General features: G+C 40.7%; 1 protein-coding gene and 1 long non-coding RNA gene across 5 annotated transcripts in view; one reads left to right on the top strand and one right to left on the bottom strand.

The window, feature by feature from the left end:
* COMMD1 (copper metabolism domain containing 1) overlaps positions 1-8,467 on the top strand; it is a 148,249-nt gene extending 139,782 nt beyond the window's left edge. For 2 of the 4 annotated variants that reach the window (XM_085019146.1, XM_021087480.2), the window contains one exon: positions 3,546-3,762. In XM_085019146.1, the coding sequence (XP_084875272.1) occupies positions 3,546-3,653 (108 nt within the window). In that variant the 3' untranslated portion in view covers positions 3,654-3,762. Of the gene's footprint in view, positions 1-3,545; positions 3,763-5,584 lie in introns of those variants that run through there. The other 2 variants (XR_014841829.1, XM_085019145.1) reach the window with 2 other exon arrangements.
* The window catches only part of LOC146404771 (uncharacterized), a 1,009,186-nt gene that overhangs the window by 928,522 nt on the left and 60,670 nt on the right, over positions 1-19,994 (bottom strand). The gene's annotated exons all lie outside the window — the stretch shown is intronic.

Below are 19,994 nucleotides of genomic sequence, written 5' to 3'. Positions count from 1 at the left end.
CTGACCCTATTGGGAAATGAATTTAAGCTAAAATATTGAAGATTTTGGTTTGGTAAGTAAGTTTCCTGAAGAATGTTAGAGTAGTTACATGGGAAAGGAGTTCCTTAGAAATATGTAAGATGTCCTTCTCTAGAAGTCATTAAACGCTTGCTTGGGAGTTCCCATCATGGAGCAGCAGAAATAAATCCAACTCGGAACCATAAGGTTTCAGGTTCGATCCCTGGCCTTGCTCAGTGGGTTAATGATCCAGCGTTACCGTGGGCTGTAGTGTAGGTCGCAGACATGGCTCGGATATGGCATTGCTGTGGCACTGGCATAGGCAGGTGGCTATAGCGCTGATTAGACCCCTAGCCTGGGAAACTGCATATGCTGAGCGTGCGGCCCTAAAAAGACCAAAGAAAGACCAAAAAAAAAAAGCTTGCTTGGTTTTTTGTTGTTGTTGTTTTCAGAGAAGTTGGCCTCTCAAAGATTTCTTAAGATTTTATCACTTTTTGACTTTTGCACTTGGAGAGAATATTTGAATATTTTGCCTTTGCTTTATTTTCTATTTTGGAATAGTTCTTAAACCCCTGAGTTTAATATACTGCCATACTCAATGTGATCACAAAGTACCTACTTTTTTTTTTTTCCCCCTGTCTCACTCACAGCATATGGGAATTCTTAGACCAGGGATCAGATCTGAGCTTCAGCTGCAAACTGTGCCACAGCAGCAACACAAGATCTTTAACCTACTGCACCATAGCAAGAAGTCCAGAAAGTATATATTTTTAATGATGTGCCTGCTTATTTACCTAGTAACCATTTTCTGGCTCTACCCCTTGCTGTGTTTACATTCTACTAAGAATTAGGTTCTAACTCTTGACTCAGATACTTACAGGAATTTAGTCTTCTCTCACTATTATGATCAGTTAGGCCCAGATCAAGATGGATGACTTTGAGGAAAAAAAATCAAGTGTTTCATATTGTTCTTGTACTTTCTGCTTCTGCCTTGAAAAGCATCACCTGCATTTCTAAAGATATTTTCAAGTGCATTAGATGTACTTTCTGTGGGGTACCCCAGCCAAATGCAAATTTCGAACAAAGCTCCAGGTGTTAAGACCCAGCTTAAAAGTTCCTGAATTCCTAGAGTTCCCGTCATGGCTCAGTGGAAATGAATCTGACTAGCATCCATGAGGATGCAGGTTTGATCCCTGGCCTCGCTCAGTGGGTTAAAGATCTGGCGTTGCCATGAGCTGTGGTGTAGGCTGTCAACTACAGCTCTGTTTGGACCCCTAGCATGGGAAGTTCCATATGCCGTGGATGCGGCCCTAAAAAGACAAAAAGACCAACAAAAAAAGTTCCTGAATTCCTGATAAAGTATTTTGATAGCATAACTAGTTTGAAGCTAGGCTGTGATAATAGAGTTTCAGGTAAACTGTTTCTTCAAGAGTCATATGTGGTTATATGTGTCTTTTTAAGACTGTTAGTGTGCGTTGTTTCCAGGAGAGAGGTGAAGGTTGGAATGCATTGAAAATATTTGTCTAACTTTGGCCTCTGTTTAGCCTGCTTTTTCTCTCTGATATTTGATTTCCCTTAACAATAAACTGTTTCATTAATACTTAGAGATTCACTTGACGATAATTTGAATACTGAAACTTATTACAAATTAATAACTTTTAGTCAGAAAAGATCCTGGCTACTAATTAAACTTTCTCAGGTATTTGTATCTCTACGAACATTGTCCTTGATAATCTCTTCCCATATACTTGGAAAACGAGGTGATTTATTACTGTAAATGACTTTATCTCATGGAGGTGAGACATGGGTTACATCATCTTTTCTGCCAATTTCCTAAATATATATGTTAGACTCTGGTAATTATTAGTTTCTAGACCATTGTTTCAAAGGCCAAATATTTTTAAATGTTTTCAAGTGAGGCTAAAGATCTCAATAAAACTGAATGAAGAACAAGAGACTTTCAAATCTTAAAATAATTTAAGAGGTAATTTCACTAGATCATGTATATCAATATTTTTGGTCTAGAGTAGACATATGAAAAAAGACTTTTGATGTTCTGAGAAAACTGTTAGCCACCTTCCAGGTAGTTTATTCAAGGAGGTAAAGAAGAGTGAATAAATTACAAGAGGCTGACTGAGTGAAATGAGCCAGAAAGACAAAGACAAATACCATATGATATCACTTATAACTGGAATCTAATATCCAGCACAAATGAACATCTCCTCAGAAAAGAAAATCATGGACTTGGAGAAAAGACTTGTGGCTGCCTGATGGGAGGGGGAGGGAGTGGGAGGGATCGGGAGCTTGGGCTTATCAGACACAACTTAGAATAGATTTACAAGGAGATCCTGCAGAATAGCATTGAGAACTTTGTCTGGATACTCATGTTACAACAGAACAAAGGGTGGGGAAAAAAATGTAATTGTAACGTATGCATGTAAGGATAACTTGATCCCCTTGCTGTACAGTGGGAAAATTAAAAAAAAAAGCAATATTTAAGTACTTACCTTAAAAAATTATTATGTGGTACATATTTATAATGAAATATTACTCAGAAGTAAAAACAAAACAATGCCATTTGCAGCAACATGGATAGACCTATAGATTATCATAGTAAATGAAATAAGTCAGTGAAAGACAAACATATATCACATATGTGGATTCTTAAAAAGAGGATACGAATGAACTTATTTGCAGAACAGAAACAGACCTACAGACTTTGAAAACAAACTTATGGTTACCCGAGGGGACAGGGTGAGGGAGATGGACTGGGGTTTTGGGACTGGCACATGCACACTGTGGTATATGGAGTGACTGGCCAACGGAAAAAGAATAGATATGTGTGTGTGTGTGTATATATATATATATATATATATATATATATATATATATATATATATAGCTGAATCACTTAGTTGTATGGCAGAAATTATAACATTGTAAATCAACTATACTTGAATAAAATGTTTTTAAGAAGTTTAAATGGAGTTCCTATTGTGGTTTATCTGGTTAAGAACTTTGTCAAGTTCCATGAATATACGGGTTTGATCCCTGGCCTCAGTTGGTTAAGGATACTGTGTTGCCACAAGCTACGGTGTAGGTTGCAGTTGCAGCTCAAATCTGGTGTTGCCGTGGCTGTGGCATAGGCCAACACCTGCAGTTCTGATTCCACCCCTAGCCTGGGAACTTACATATGCCTCAGGTGCAGCCGTAAAAAGAAAAAAAAAATTGTAAGAAAATATAAATGAAAAAATTTTTAGATAAAAAAATTATTTTGGGATCAACTGTGATGGCAGACAAGAAGTACCTCTTAAAGAGAACACCAAGCATTTGTATACCTCTTTAGCATTTATAAAACACCTCATAGAAGTAGTTTTATTTAAGACATTGTGTGGATTTGCTTTTCTGGGTAAAATATCATTTAGGTATTGAGGCCAGAGTCAGACTTGCTGGATAGGGGCCCTGGGCCTTTGTAGATGCATCACACCAGATCCAGAGCCTTGGCTATCTTGAGGGTCTTTCCTAAAATACCCTTTTATGTTTTCTAGGAATCTGAATTTCTGTGTTTGGAATTTGATGAGGTCAAGGTCAACCAAGTTCTGAAGAAGCTCTCAGAGGTAGAAGAAAGTATCAGCATACTGATGCAGCCAGCCTAGATGAAGATGGAGTTGCTGAAGTAAAGCAAAGGTGTTCGGGATCCCTCCCCAGGAACTTTTTTTTTTTTTGATCTTGTTCTCCCAACAGTATTAAATCCTCAAATTCAAATCTTGCCTGCCTCTCCTTATTGGGATTTCTTTCTCTCTCGCTTTCATTCACTCTTACACTTGATCTACTGTGGAGGTTCTTATACTTCAGCATTCAGAGGCACTTGTAAAAGCATTAAAAAAAAAAAAAAAAAAAAAAAAAAAAGGCCTTCAGGACCCTATCCCCAGAGACTTATATTCGGTAGGACTGGGGTAGAATCATCTTCAAAAAACCATTGCTATGATATCTTATTCCTGGGTAGGATTTTAGGAATTTATGTAAGAATTAGAAAAGGGGGAGAAAACATTTTACTCATGCAAATACAAGGCTGACCAAATGTGTCCTAAAGATGAGGCCTAGAGGAGCCTGCCTAACCTAGATGAGATTTACTGATCTTAGTAAGACATGAGATGCTGATGCTTCTGGAACTGATTCAGGCACTTGTATTAGTTCTGCCTAAATCTGGGAGGTCTGGTTTGACCTGAGCTACTGAGAAACTTGGTTTTCTGAAACCTAGAACTAAATTGGCCTCTTCATAAAGAGACTCCCTTCACTTACCTCAAGTTAGGATTATGGGAAAGGAAAATGTCTTCTGAAGTAATTTGAGGTCTTTTACCTCAGAAAATTTTGCCTGAGTCATCAAATAAAATTTCTTCAAGAAAACTTCTTCAGGAGTTCCCATCATGGCTCAGTGGTTAACAAATCCGACTAGCATCCATCCTCTAGCCTGGGAACCTCCATATGCCATGGGTGTGGCCCTAAAAAGACAAAAGAAAAAAATTTTTCTTCGGAGTTCCTGTCGTGGCACAGTGGTTAACGAATCCGACTAGGAACCATGAGGTTGCGGGTTCAGTCCCTGCCCTTGCTCAGTGGGTTAACGATCCGGCGTTGTCGTGAGCTGTGGTGTAGGTTGCAGACGCGGCTGGGATCCTGCGTTGCTGTGCCTCTGGCGTAGGCCGGTGGCTACAGCTCCGATTCAACCCCTAGCCTGGGAACCTCCATATGCCGAGGGAGCGGCCCAAGAAATAGCAACAACAACAACAACAAAAGACAAAAAAAAAAAGACAAAAGACAAAAAAAAAAAAAAATTTTTTTTTCTTCAATAAAACTAGCATTAAAAACTAGGTCCTGGAGTTCCCATTGTGGCACAGTGGTTAATGAATCCGACTAGGAACCATGAGGTTGCGGGTTGGATCCCTGGCCTCGATCAGTGGGCTAACGATCTGGCGTTGCCATGAGCTGTGGTGTAGGTTGCAGATACGGTTTGGATCCTGTGTTGCTGTGGCTCTGGTGTAGGCCAGCGGCTACAGCTCCAATTTGACCCCTAGCCTGGGATCCTCCATATGCCTCGGGAGTAGCCCAAGAAATGGCAAAAAGACAAAAAAAAAAAAAGAATATTCTAAGAGGAGGAACTGTCAACCCATATATTGAGGCTGTGATCCTTGTTGAACAGGTTTTGTCATCTGATGCTGATAACATTTAGAAACTTCAATTGCCTTTTGGATGTAATGTGTCCCAAAAATGTAGTTCTCTTGGTTCTATGATTATAGAATATGTCAGTTCTAATGAGTTATTCCAGGGCAAAAATAAGTCCTCTTCTGTTAAGCATTTTCTCCTAAATCAGTTTGGAAACATTTTAGGAGTTCTTCTAAAACCCAAGCGGAAAATATTGGCTTCCTCCCTGATTAAAACCATTCCATCCATTACCAAACAATGATCAGAAGGTCTTAAATGTAGCCCCTGTGGACCCTTCAGAAAACATCTTGAAACAGCATGGTAAATAGATTCAGAAAAGGTGTGTGGTTTGGTGAAAGAACTATTAAAACTTACTTTCTGTTCCCAGGGCTGCTGTCACGTGATGCAGGAGAATTTAGATAACATCTCCTGCTATAAAATGGAGGAAAAGAATATCTCACCAGATAATGGGATTCCAGGTGTCACTGGAAGGAAGAACTGTAGCCACCTTGTTAGTAGCGTGTCACGTTCCCAGTGAGAGTCTGTGGAAGCCTGAAGGAACAGTCCGAGAGGATGTCATTGTCGTGGTTTGAAGCTCTATTTAGGTCATCCTATGAAAGTAAGAGCCACGAAAGTGGACATGGGCTTTTTTATTATATCCCCAAATCCTAGGTCATTGGGAAAACTATTAATGTATATTGACTTTTAATAATAATAAAAAACAAAACTGGCTGCCGAAGGTGGTCCCCACATTTGACACTAAACACTTGTGAATGCAAGCTGTTTTAGGCAGGGTATGTTTGTGTATGTCTTATGTTTACTGGTGATTTTTTATTTCTGATTACCAAGGGAATGTATGTTTATTAAAGTTTTTTTGTGAAAATATAGAACACACTAAGAAGAAAAGTTAAATGACCCATCAGCCTAATATACAGAGATAAAAGAGAGAGGCTAGGACTGGGAGAAGAGTTGACTTTCCTTAATAAATTCCTAGAAGTGGAGCACACAGATTTTTTTTTTTTTTTGAAATATGGTTGAAATACATAACGCACAGGTTTTAAGACTGATAAACATTACAAATTCCTCTCCAAAAAGTTAGTATCAGTTTGAATTACCTCTAAGAAAGTATGAGAATAAATCACTTGCTTTCTTGCATAATTGGACATTAATCTGGTTTTTGTATTTTCTGGGACTAACCTGTTTTTGTAAATTTTTGCAAGGGGCACTTACTTATACTAGGACATGTCCTTGGGGAATAGTGCACGCATGAAGAGAAGACTAGGGAAGGAGAAAACTGGCATATGGGTCCCAGCAGACATCTCCAAGCTTCCTACCTCTATAATCCTAGGTTAAAAACCGCTTTATTTTGAGTTCAGGAAATATGGGGCAAAATAAAAATAATCCTCAGCCTGAATTCCTTATGGAAATTGTCCCTGCTTAAGCAGTAAGTAGTGTAACTTCAGTCTGTTTAGAAACAGTACAGACAAGCCAAACACTACTTTCAAAATAAAGTCAGAAAGAAAGTCCAGACTTAGTAGTTTCATGTTGATAAAAAGCATTTATTTGGCCTTATTTTCAGGACTGCCTTTTCTTGGAAGCTCTGGTTCCTATCAGCTACATCAGTGAATGCTTAAATTCCATTGTTATAGCCTCCTCTTTCCTTTATGTAACCTCTCTTCCCCCAGTCTTATTTTTATCATGATTCGAAAAGAATTACAGCATTTTAAAATTCAGTTTAACTTATTCCTTCTCAGACACAAGTAGGCAGTGAAAAGCGAAGGATGACATTGAGTATCTGAAATCTTAAATAGCTGACATTGTGTCAAGCTAGTAATCACTGAAGTTCTTTTTTAGACCTGAGTGAAAATTTGGAAAACAGTATATGACAGAAGTTAAAGGAAAATGGAGTTCCCATCATGGCTCAGTGGTTAACGAATCTGACTAGGAACCATGAGGTTTCGGGTTTGATTCCTGGCCTTGCTCAGTGGGTTAAGGATCCAGTGTTGCTGTGAGCTGTAGTGCAGGTCGCAGACTTGGCTCGGATCCCGAGTTGCTGTGGCTGTGGTGTAGGCTGGCAGCTACAGCTCCAATTCAACCTCTAGCCTGGGAACCTATATATGCCATGGGAGCAGCCCTAGAAATGGCAAAAAGACAAAAAAAAAAAAAAAAAAAAAAAAAAAAAGACATTAAAGGAAAATAAATGTTAAACAGATATTAGAAAATATTGTTTTCTGAAGCACACAATAACTATCTAGACCAGTGAAGGGTCAGAGATATAAAAGGAAGCCTTCTAGGGTCAGCTCAAAGATGATTGGATATTTTCCTAAAAGCACAGCATGCTGAAAAGAATGGGTTTTAATGGGACAGTTGCCACCTTATAATTTTTAACTACCCAACATTCCAGCCAAGGTTTTCAAATATTTTAGATGGTGATTTAGCTAGCAGAAGGGAAAATTAAGGAACATAATTAGTTTGCACTTAACTCTAGTTGCAAAGTATACAGTTTTTTATTTCAAAATTTGAAAAGTAGCAATTTTTATGTAAGTGCAGAAAGTTCTCCCTTATCTGAGGACAGACGTAGTCATCTCTCAGAGCATCACAGCTTTACACAGCACTCAGCAGCATTGGTTGCAAAGGAACCTACATCGGCTGCTTCCTGTCAGATAAATGATGCCAACTGACATATAGTATCAAAAGAAAATACTAAAGCTGTACATACTTGTATATTTACATCTTTTATTCCCCAAGGGCTATAATTAGGCCTTATGTTTCTCTTTTACCTGCTCTTGGCTAGCTTTCTGTTTCCTTTTGGTGTAGGGTTTCAAGTTCTTTTGATTCACTGGATGCAGGCAGGGAAGAAATGGAAAGGGGGAGAATATGGATTTGATTGCACAAGTGGCATGAGGGATTAAACTATTAGTTATAAAAGAATTTAGCCTGAAAAAGGGAGATAACTTCAATCCTTAATGCTGCTATTATACTGTTTTTATATTAAGTAAATAAACATAAATTTGGGAATTTTATATAATTCTTATTCTGGCTATTTTTAGAGCCATGGCTAAAATGTGGCACTGCTTGCAGAATGACTGATTTGGAGGCTTTTGGTAGAAGCTGTTTTATCATCTTGGCAAAATGGGAAAATATCTGCAAGTCAGGGCAAGGGGACTTGTACAAGGCCATGAACAGGAAGTGACCTTAAGGTACTGTCTTCCATCTCTATGTTTTATCTACCAGACTCAACAGAAGAATAAAATGTGCTTGTAAAATATAACTCTGCCCTTTCTCATTGTGTTTGGATGATGATGGTTCCTACGGTGATGATTTTTCTGTGGAGATATGACCATGGGGGCTTGAGGTCCAGTGTCACTTGAAACCTGCCTTGAGGTCCAGTGTCACTTGAAACTTGTCTCTGTAGTGCCTGATCTTTCTGATGACCTTGGCCTTACTGTCCATCTAGTGCCAGCCATCTCTAGTACAGTGTGCAAGATGAGTCTGCTGCCACATGAGGCTCCTGGCTGTCCCCAGTACGCAAGCAGGGAGCAGATTATCCTTAGCCTTGCTGTACAACCATGACCCAAGCTTTCTAAATACAGCATAACTCTTGGCCATTAGTTCACTATGACAATGTAGCAACCACTTCCATACTATTAGAGTTTTCTCAACATAGTCTACTCACAGTACAGTAGAAAAGAAATAAGATTTTTTTTATGTTTTTAATTATAAAAGTAACACATGCTCATTAAAAATTATTTAAAATTGGGAGTTCCTGTCATGGCACAGCAGAAATGAATCCAACTAGGAACCATGAGGTTGCGGGTTCGATCCCTGGCCTCGCTCAGTGGGTTAAGGATCTGGCATTACTGTGAGCTGTGGTGTAGATTACAGACAGGACTCGGATCTGGCATTGCTGTGGCTGTAGTGTAGGCTGGCAGCTGTAGCTCTGATTAGACCCCTAACCTGGGAACCTCCATATGCTGCAAGTGCGGCCCTAAAATGAGAAAGAAAAAAAAATTATTTAAAATTGGAGTTGTTTGGTGGCTAGTGGTTAAGAAGGATCTGGTGTTGTGACTGCTGTGGCCCAGGTTCGATCCCTGGCTCAGGAACTTCTGTATGCTGCAGATGCAGCCCCCAAAAAATTAATTTTTAAATCAGTACAGAATTGTATCAAGCAAAAAGTGATTCCTCCTTGCCTTCTGCTTTAGGAAAAAAAATAAATCTCTCTCCTGAAGTAGTTGCTGTTAACAGGTTAATGTATTTCCTTCCAGACACTTTCTGTGCACATAAAAGTAAGCAAGTAAGACATACACAACAACACACACACATACCTATAGTTATATAGTTACACATTTAGGTATACCTTCAAAACATGTTTTTAGTGGTTTGTAACTTTTGGATGACACTTATGTTGTAAAGAATCCAATGGAAGTGTTGGTCTGTCTTTACCAGGAAAAAAAAAAGACATGCACGTATTCCATATTCGCTGAATTTTTCATTCAGTATCAGGAGTTTCACGAATTCCCAGAAGGCAATCTCACCACCTCTACCAACCCCTTAAGGTTTATGGAGCCAGGGGCAACCAGAAAATAACAACAATCTGAAGTGGTTTTAGAGAGGATTATTATTTATAGCGGAAACCTAATGAATGAGAATACTCAGGGTGCTCTTGGTTGAATATTTTGGTCAAGAGTGTTTATCACAAAATGTTTTTTAGTCACAAAACTTTGAATTTAAAATCTTATTAAAAATCTGAGTTCACTCCCCTGTGTGACAACCAAGAGTCTCTCAGTAATCCATCCTCATCCCCTTGTGCCTGCCGAACTGTCGCAGCTGTCATCCCAGTGCCTGCAGCATTTAGTACACCTCCTCGTCTGTCTCCCCCACGCTGTGAACTGCTAAGGGTGGGCACCTTATCTCATCCTCTTTGTGTCCTTCCCCCTCCCCCTGCCTGCGAAAGTCTCCGAAATTGTGCTGTGAGATGAGTGAGCATCAGAGATATGATGATTGAGTTAGGTGTTAATCAAATCCATAGTTTCCATTTGGTAAGAAGATGAAAGCATTCAAGTCAGAGAGATCTAGGTTTGACTCAGAGCAGGTTTCTGGCTGTGTGACCTCAGGCAAGTTTAGTTTTCTCACCTGAAAATAGGGGTGATTTTTTTTAAAAAAAGGGATGATAAATCTAATTCACAGAGTTAGATACTGTAAGGTAGGTAAGATTTAGGAGAAGTCTAAAAGACATCTTTTAGAGACCTCAGGGCTCTTTGACCTAGGTCAAATCCAGGGCTCTTTTATTTGCTAATTGTGTGACCTTGGACAACTTATTTAACATCTCTGGGCCTCAGTTTTTTTCATTTGTTAAAAGGAGATGATAATATAATAATACTTCTTCAGTTGCATTGGGAGAATAAAATAAATTTAACATGTGGAAAGTACCTAGAGTATATTTGCACAAAGTCAGCACATGTAAATGTTTGCTGCTGCTCTTATTATTATCATTATTACTACTGTTAGGAATCATCTCCTTGGGAAGCTACAACCAGTTAACCATGAAGCAGTGTACAAGCAATACAGGTCGGTAGCCAATTAAATGCTAAATTGAATGGTGCAAATGTAATTGCTATGAGAGTTCAGCAAATGGAAAGGTCAGAGGAGGCTGGAGTCAGGAGAGATTTTAAGCCAAAGCTTTTAAAATCAACTTGTGAAAGGTAGAGGGGTGTTATCTTTGGATCTGGAGGTGGAGAGGAAACATGTTACTAGGAATGGGTGAGGCCACACCTCTTCATGGAAGGGGTCTGCTTTCTCTCTCTCGCTCTCTCGTTTTTTTTTTGTTTTTTTTGTTTTTTTTGTTTTTTTTTTTGTCTTTTGTCTTTTCAGGGCTATGCCTGCAGCATTATGGAGGTTCCCAGGCTCGGGGTCGAATCGGAGCTACAGCTGCCAGCCTATGCCACAGCCACAGCTACAGCAACACAGGATCCAAGCCGAGGCTGCGACCTACACTACAGCTCAGGGCAACACCGGATCCTTAACCCACTGAGCAAGGCCAGGGATCAAACCCAAGTCCCCATGAGTACTAGTCGGATTCCTTAACCACTGAGGCATGACAGGAACTCCTGCTTTTTCTCTTGATGGATGTTTACAGACCTGGATCTTATCTGGCTCATCATCTGGGGCTCAGGTTCTAGGTGATGAGTTGTTCTAAATGGAGAGCTGAGAAAAGGGAGACTAATGCTGTTGTGTTCCCATGGAAGACAATCAAACAAAGCTAAACATAGCTGGAGTCAAAGAACTTATGACTGCTAGCAGACACGGGACTGCGCCACCAAACAAACCCCAAGGCGCGTTCCCTCCCTGGGGAGATGAGGCCAGAAGCAGTTTTTGTTGCTTCCCTGGCAGAGCTGTGGGCCCATTCTGGCTCAGTTGGGAAGGGAGGTGAAGTCTGTTCTTTCAAGGGTCGCTTACCTGCCCCCTATAAAGAATCCCCAGGGCCTAGATTCTGGAAAGGGAAGGGAAAGAGAGAACGTAAATATGAAACTTTGCCTTGTTAGCCCATGAGATTCATGTTCACACCCCTCAAGCTGTTTGCAGGAAGAAATGAGGGTATTAAAATAGAGGAAAATCCCTACCTGCTTTTTTCCTCAAAGCAGAGTTCACTTGTGACTTAAAGGGAGTGAATGTTGTTACTCTGAGGAAACTGAACTATGCTCAGAGGGTTTGCGTTTGCTGTCAACTGATAGCAGCCAAAGAATGGCCCAGGAAGACAGAGGGCCAGGTAACATTTCCCTCTTCCCTGGAGTCCCAGCCTCACTTGGAGTGGCTGGCCATAATGGGGGCTAGAGGTGAGGGGCCAAGTCCTCTGGGCACTGAAGGTCCTCCTGGCTTTAGACCCCACAGGCCAAGGAGGTGCCTTTCCCCAGATCTCCTCTGAGGTGGAAGAAAGCAAATCACTTCCTAAGTCACTTACTGTATGATCCATTAAACCATGGATGTAACCATTTGCTGGGTAGTGTACCACCACTTCAGCTATGGTCTTTAGGAAATTTATTTATTTATTTATTTATTTTTGGCTTTTTTTTTTTTTTGGTCTTTAGGACAAAAATCTTTTCCCCCAGTATCAGGAAGAAAGTAAAGAATATATAAGTAGGAGTTCCCGTTGTGGCTCGGTGGTAATGAACCTGACTAGTAACCGTGAGGATGTGGGTTCAATTCCTGGTTTCAGTGAGTTAAGGATTCGGCGCTGCTGTGGCTGTGGCGTAGGTTGCAGACGTGGCGTAAGCCGGCAGCTGTAGCTCCAATTGGACCCCTAGCCTGGGAACTTCCATATGACACAGGTGTGGCTCTAAAAAGCACACACACACACACACACACACACACACACACACACACACGGAATAAATAAGTAAATAATAACCAGAGAATCTGAGTCCAGGAGTATCTAGGGGGCAAGTTATCAGAACCATCCAGTGCCCTACCTAAGACAGGTGGAAAAAACTGATCCTTTTCTTCATCAGTGCTTAGGTATATAATTTTAATAAATAGGGAAGGATAAGGTGAAAGTTTAACAGTCTCCTTACCTCTCCCTGTACACATAGGGAACAGTTGAATAAAAAGCTAAGGGAATTTGATTCTGAAGTTCCCTGAAGAGCTGGAGAAACCTCCTCACTGGGGACCTGACCCTGGGAGAATCAACTCACAGCCCCTGTGGGCAAACAGGCCGGGAAGCATTGCTAGAGGGGCAAGACCCAACTAGCTAGTCCCTGTTGCCCTGGGTGAGCCCAGGAGAGAGGTGGTTGCTGCATAACAGCAGGGCCATTCTTTGCAGATCACACCCCACACCTGGATTTGCACCTAGAAGCTTAGCCAGTTAACTATGTGCATGGTTTTTTAAGGAGCAGACTTGAGGAGACAACTAGTGATTAAACTCTTATCCTTTCCTTCCATGCTTTAAACAAATATTTGTTTATTTTGGTCTTTTTAGGGCTGCACTCAAAGGATATGGAAGTTCAGGTGAGGGGTTGAATCAAAGCTGCAGCGCCGGCCTACACCACAGCCACAGCAATTTGGGTTCGGAGCCACATCTGTGACCTACAGCACAGATCACAGCAACACCGAGTCCTTAACCCACTGAGTGGGGCCAGTGATCAAACCTGCTTCCTCATGAATACTAGTCGGGTTTGTCACCACTCAGCCATGATGGGAACTCCAAAAACTTTTTATTTGTTTATTTTAATTCTTCTATTCTTTTATCTTAACCTGGTCCTGACACAAGACTGAAGATTGCTGGTGAATTTTTCCATTTCGCACCCTTATTTTGCCAGGTGATGGATCACCCAATCATTAAGAATTAAGCACATGCTTCCAGCTAAGTCAAAGTTTTTTGAGAGATTAATATTTTTTCAACTGTCAGAAGTATTGCCATAGTCATAGGAAAAATCAGGACTTGGTAAGATTTCTTTGTTTTCATAGTACTTTTAATTTGAATTATAAATGCAGAGAAGGGAGGAGACGTAACCTTTTCAGTGTTTTTCAGGGACCATTAAGGGTCTTAATCAGGCCTGATATCCCACAAAGTTTTCAGAGTGCCCTTTGAGGAAGTGTAGTGCTACCTAAGGCCCAGGCCACTGGAAAAGGAATTAAATTTCACCGGTAAGAGGGTGCCCTTCCATTCCAGGAGCTCAGAACACTGACCTTGGCCTTTTGGAAGTGTATGGACATTTCTGTCTTCAAGAAGCTGCTTTGGTTTGGTTTTAACTTTACACAAGTAATACATGGAAATATTGTCCTTGAAAAGCGTTTAAAGGACAAACGAAAACTAAAAAGTCCCCTATGACCAATACCATCCATCCTGGTTTCCTCCTCTTCCCCAGCAAAAAACCTCTGTGGTTACTTTGAGTGATCTCCTTCCATGTTGTTGTTATTTTAAAAAAATCTTTTCCAACCTGCACATATGCCCATATTTATGGTATTGTTTTATGTATTCCTGTAACATAAGTGCAATCACACTGTATGTGTTATCCTAAAAATTGCTTTTTCCCTCAACTACATGTCTTGGGACTTTTCTAAATTAGTACTGCAGAAACCAACAATCCACCAGACTCATACAGAGAATGCTTCAAAGTGGAAAAGTCTAAGCTACAGAAGATGCTGAAAGAAATCTCATTAGAACTTCTTTATTGATCAAAACAGAGCTCTACTAGAGCCAGCTTCCAGCACTCTCCCTCCGTCACCCTCATAGCTCAAATCAGGAAGCCTGACCTTGGGGCATCCCCCCTAAAATTGTGTAAATACATCTCACCATCCTTTGTAGCCCCAAGCCCCTCCTCTCCTATTAAGCTGATATATAATCCTTTATCCTTAGCTATTCTGGGAGCTGTTCTGGAGTACCACAGGGAGTACTGGGGGCTGGTCCTCCATTCATAATATATTTTTCTCCTATTGATTTGTCTATTATCAGTTCATGTGCAGCCTCCTTCCCTCAGATGGACCTAAGTTAGCAGAGAAGTTTTTTTCTCCCAAAAGTTTATCTCATTAATTTCAACTGCTGTATAGTATTCCATAGATATAATGGTTTGGTGGTTTTTTGTTTTGTTTTGTTTTCTTTTCTTTTTAGGGCTGCACTTGTGTCTAGGGGTTGAATTGGAGCTGTAGCTGCTGGCCTATGCCATAGCCATAGCCATAGCAACGCAGGGTCCGAGCCGAGTCTGCGACCTACATCACAGCTCACAGCAACTGCAGATCCTTAACCCACTGAACAGGGCCAGGAACAACTGTGTCCTGGTGGATACTAGTCAGATTCGTTTCTGCTGAACCACAATGGGGACTCCTGGTGTGTGTGTGTTTTTTAAATCCCTATCAATGTGTTTTTAGGTTATTCCCAGTTTTTCCCCATTGCAAACAATACTGCAGTGAACATCCTTGCATGTGCCTCACTGTATACATGTGCAAATATATTTTTGGAAACAGGAATTGCTGTATCATGGGTTATATGCTTTTTAGATTCTAGACACTGACAAATAGACTGTCGGGTATGATAAATGTTTAACAACTAGTCTCCCAAAAAGGGGGGTTAGAGACTGATTTGTAGCATTTATTCTATTTCCATCGTGTGAGTTCTCCCACCATAGCCAATTTCAAACTACTAATGTGGCATTACCGAACTTGGAGTTAAGAGGAGATAATCACAATTGGCTCTGGCAAGCTGGTATGAACTGGCTCCAGCACAGTTCCCTGAATTCCTCAAATTCAGGACGCAGCCAGATATTGGCAAATAGCCTCTAAAGTAGCCAACCAACTTGTACTTTCACAAGTAGTGTGGAAAAATATCTTAATAATAACGCTCTTTTGCCAATATGAGTCAAAAACAATATCTCGTTTTGCCTTGCATTTTTCCAGTTATCAGTGAGGTTGAGCATCTTTTCACATCTTTGCTAATTTCCTCTTCTGTGAAGTGGCCCATATTCTTTGCCTGTTTGTTTTTAGTTATTTGTCTTTTTCTTATAAATTTTTAGGAGACCTTGATATAGTGTGAAACTATATTGTCCATCAAGGAGCTTTCAATCTATTTTAGAGAATAAAATTGGAGGAATATTTCCAAATTTTATTGAGTACCAGCTACATGAACCTATCCATCAGGGACTGGGACTGAGAGAAAAGTACCCATGGTGTACCTCCAACTCTGTGTGTACTTGTGTACAATTGTGGTAGGGTCAGTTGAACACATACATGCATACCAGTAATACTAATAAAAACTAAGCATTGTGAAAAAATGGATAAATTGTATTTTGGCTCAGTCAAGCTATTTTTCCTTTTTTCACAAGATTCTTGCCTATCCTTACTTCTGTTGGGATCACTTAGGTCACTGGACTTTTTCCCTGAGAGAAGGCTTGCACATGGCATTTCCTGGTGACACTACAGTCTCTTGTGAGACTTTCTGTGAGGCCTCATCCCTATTCTTTTCACTGATGGCCCTGATCTGAAAAGCTGGAGTGTGTTCTTCCTCCCTGAAAATGCCTGGCTGCCCCAGCAGTGTGCGGATTTCTGGGATGAATGAAGAACTACACTTTTTCTCTGGGGTGGACTGTTCTCTGAATCCCTCAAATGCAGGATGTAGGAAATGGCCTGTTCTTACTAGGCCAGGGCTGTGTTGGCAGCAACATAATAGATGTCATCTGAGGTGGGAGTGGTTATCTGCAAAAGGCACTTGTGACTGTTTCTAATTTGCTGCTCAGAGAGATTTTGTACTTGAACCACCTATCAAAAGTTTTCAATCAAAAAGATATTGAGGAGTTCCCATCATGACTTAGCAGAACTGAATCTGACTAGTATCCATGAGGATGCAGGATCAATTCCTGGCCTTGCTCAGGTGGGTTAAGGATCCAGCATTGCCGTGAACTATGGTGTAGGTCGAAGACACAGCTTGGATCCCACATTGCTGTGGCTGTGGCTGTGGTGTAGGCCAGCGGCTACAGCTCCAATTAGACCCCTAGCCTGGGAATCTCCATGTGCCACAGGTGCGACCGTGAAAAGAGGAAAAAAAAAAAGAAAAAGAAGAGATATTGAAATGGTACCAGGTGGAAATGCCCGGGTACCCTGAAAGTCTTGCCCTTCCTCCTATCCCCACTACCATGCCCAGTACTCGTTTTAGTGAATTCTGAAAGAGAATCCTGATTGTCTGAATTTGCACTAAACTGGAAGCTTTGGTAATACGTTAGAGCATCGAATAGTTCTTTACCAGGGATGGACATCAGAACCTGGGTGGGGGGGGAACGTATCTATTAAACATGCCAAGTCTGTGGAATCAGAGTCTGGATGGAGGGCAGGTACACGTACTTGGTGAAAATTGTGACATAATTCTGATGTACCACTCTATCCTAATGCCATTCTGGGACAAGACTGGTACAGACATTCAGAGTAAGTGTTAAACATTTACGGCAATATCTGTTGTAATGAGGTTGAGTTTGTACAGACATACCTGGGAGATACATAGCTTTGGCTCCAGATCACCACAATAAAACAAATACCAAAATAAAGCAAATCACACAATATTTTTTTGTTTTCCAAAGCATATAAAATTATTATATTTACACTGTACTGTAGTCTAAGTGTGCAGTAGCATTATGTCTAAAAAAACAAGGTACGCACCTTAATTTTAAAATGCTAACCATTGTCTAATAGCATAGGGTTTCCACAAACCTTCAATCTGTAGAAATAGCAGTATCTGCGAAATGCAGTAAAACAGGATATGCCTGTATTGTATATCTTTTTTAAAATTCCTTTTGTATTTTTACAAAACTATGTATCTTACAAAATAATCAGGCTGAGATAGACTGGAAAATTTTTAAATTCTCTGGCTTGGCAGTTTTGTGATCTTAGGTGAGTAACTAAGTCTCCGTGACCCTTTCTGGTAGGTCGTTGAGAGGATTTGAGGCAATGAATGTATCTAAAGCCCTTAGCATAGTGCCTGCCCTTAGTAGAACTTGATGGAATCCCATCATGAAACAGTTCCTAACAAAACATCTTCCAGTTGGCTGTTAAAGAAAACACAGAATCATGGAATGTGGTGAGTGAATTTTTAAATTCAGGCTTCATATTCTAAGCAGCCTAGAGTGCACAGCGTGACAGAGGTTTGAGCAGCCGCTATAAACTGTTCAACCATGAGTAAGGGGGCTTAGTGGCCATGGCATTTACAGGCCAACTTCTGGTTAGCAGACCTCCCTACCCCAACCCCTCCTTCCTGCCGCCTCTCCTATTCCCCTTACCAATAGTCCTTTTCTCTATTCCTGCTCCCAAAGATCCCAACAGCTTTTTATTTCTTAAAAGCACAGTCATTTTCTGTTCCTGAAGGAGGGTGGGGGATGGAAATTTCTGGCCACTGTGGTCTGGCCTCCTGTTCAAACATCTAAAAATAACTAGACCATTCATACTGGGCCAATTAACCTCCTGCTGGCACTGCTGCTGTGTCCTTATTGTGCTAAAAGAGTATCTGTTCCTTCTTTTCACTTTTATTACAAAAAGCTCCTTTCTCTTACCTTCACCTTGGTAGATTTCTGTATCATTACTAGGGGCAGTGTTGTGTGATGGTTAAATATGGGTACTTAGGAGTCAGCAATTTTGGACTGAATTCTGACTCTGCTCCTTGTTAGCTGTGTGGTTTAAGGAAGACGTAATTTTAAAATAATTATCATAATTAATATTAGAAGCAACAATAGCAGGGCTATTTATTCTAGCGGGGAATGGGTTTGAGCGCTAGCCTAACCTGAGTATTTAAGGAAATGAAATGGAGGAAAAGGCTTTAATGGGCCATCTTTTCTTCCAGGATCCCACAGTTCTTTTGGAAGACAGTACAGATCACTAACCGGTTTGGTCTGACTATAACTCTGAACTTCTCTGTTTAGGATTTTTTTAATTTAAGGCGATGTGATTTAAAATTGCCCTGTGATTTAAAATTTACTTCCTGTAAACCAAAGTTATGCCTAGAATCTTGATTATCTCAGATTAAAATTTTTGGCAAGAACACTTCAGTTTTCTTGAACCTAAATTCCTACACAGATTTAATTCTAGCAACTAACTAGTTAGCTGTTTGTTTCCCAGTCTTCTATATATCTCCACTGACTTGTTCACCCTTCAGGCCTTAGCTCAGACATCACTCTCTCAGGGAAGCTGCTCTGACTCTCCAAGTCAAGCACATGGACCCCCTTCATGGCTTCATTGGAGAGGATTGTAATTGCCTGCTGGTGTGCCTGGATGCTGCACCAACTGGTGAACCTCTTATATTATCCATCTCCCACTGCCCTGTCTCTCCCTGAATTTGATCTGCTTGATACCTGCCCATTCTTCAGTTCTCAACTCAAGTGATCTACCCCCATGGAGGCTTTCCTCTTTACACAGAACCATATTCTCCTGTGCTTTTCTTTCATAGCATTAATCACAAGTCATTTTTAGATTTTTTTTTTTTTTTCATGAATGTCTCTCTCACGTATTTGACAATAAACTCCTTGGAGGTGGGATCATGTTTGCATTTGTTTATGGCTATATGCCCAGCACCCTGTAGCAGTTACTAAATATTTATTGCCTGGTAAAGGATGCTGTTTCATTTATTTTCTTTAGGACAAACTGTCTTATTGATATTTAGGACAAACTTGTCCTCCACAAGCCACAAGTATACAAGCCCTCTATGGGATGAGAAAGGAAGGTAGGAAAATAGGTCTGCAGGGAGGCAAACTTGATGGAAAAATAGGTCTCTGTCACCTGTGAACTATTCTTAGCAAAAGTTAAGCCTTAATCTAATCAAGCCTCAGACCTTTTATTTTACAAGAAATAAAGAGAAGAATATTTGGTAACACCATGAGGAAGTAATTAAACGAATCCAGAAATTTTAACACATTCTGGGGGAGTTCCCGTCGTGGCGCAGTGGTTAACGAATCCAACTAGGAACCATGAGGTTGCAGGTTCGATCCCTGGCCTTGCTCAGTGGGTTAAGGATCCGGTGTTTCCATGAGCTGTGGAGTAGGTTGCAGACCCGGTTCGGATCCCGTGTTGCTGTGGCTGTGGCATAGGCCAGCAGCTACAGCTCCGATTCAACCCCTAGCCTGGGAACCTCCATGTGCCGCAGGAGCGGCCCAAGAAATGGCAAAAAGACAAAAAAGACAAAAAAAAAAAAAAATTTATGGAAGTTCCTGTTGTAGCTCAGCAGGTTATGAACCTGACTAGTGTCTATGAGGATGAGGGTTTGATCCCTTGCCTTGCTCAGTGGGTTAAAGATCTGGCATTGCCGTGAGCTGTGGTATAGGTTGCAGAAGTAGCTG

Source organism: Sus scrofa, chromosome 3 (assembly GCF_054392235.1).
Source record: "Sus scrofa isolate SSC_HxYL_T2T_F1_AM1 chromosome 3, Sscrofa_HxYL_maternal_Yorkshire_Landrace_v2.0, whole genome shotgun sequence".
NCBI lineage: Eukaryota > Metazoa > Chordata > Mammalia > Artiodactyla > Suidae > Sus > Sus scrofa.
Note: the sequence above shows the minus strand (reverse complement) of the source record. Positions and strands in the feature narration are given on the sequence as shown.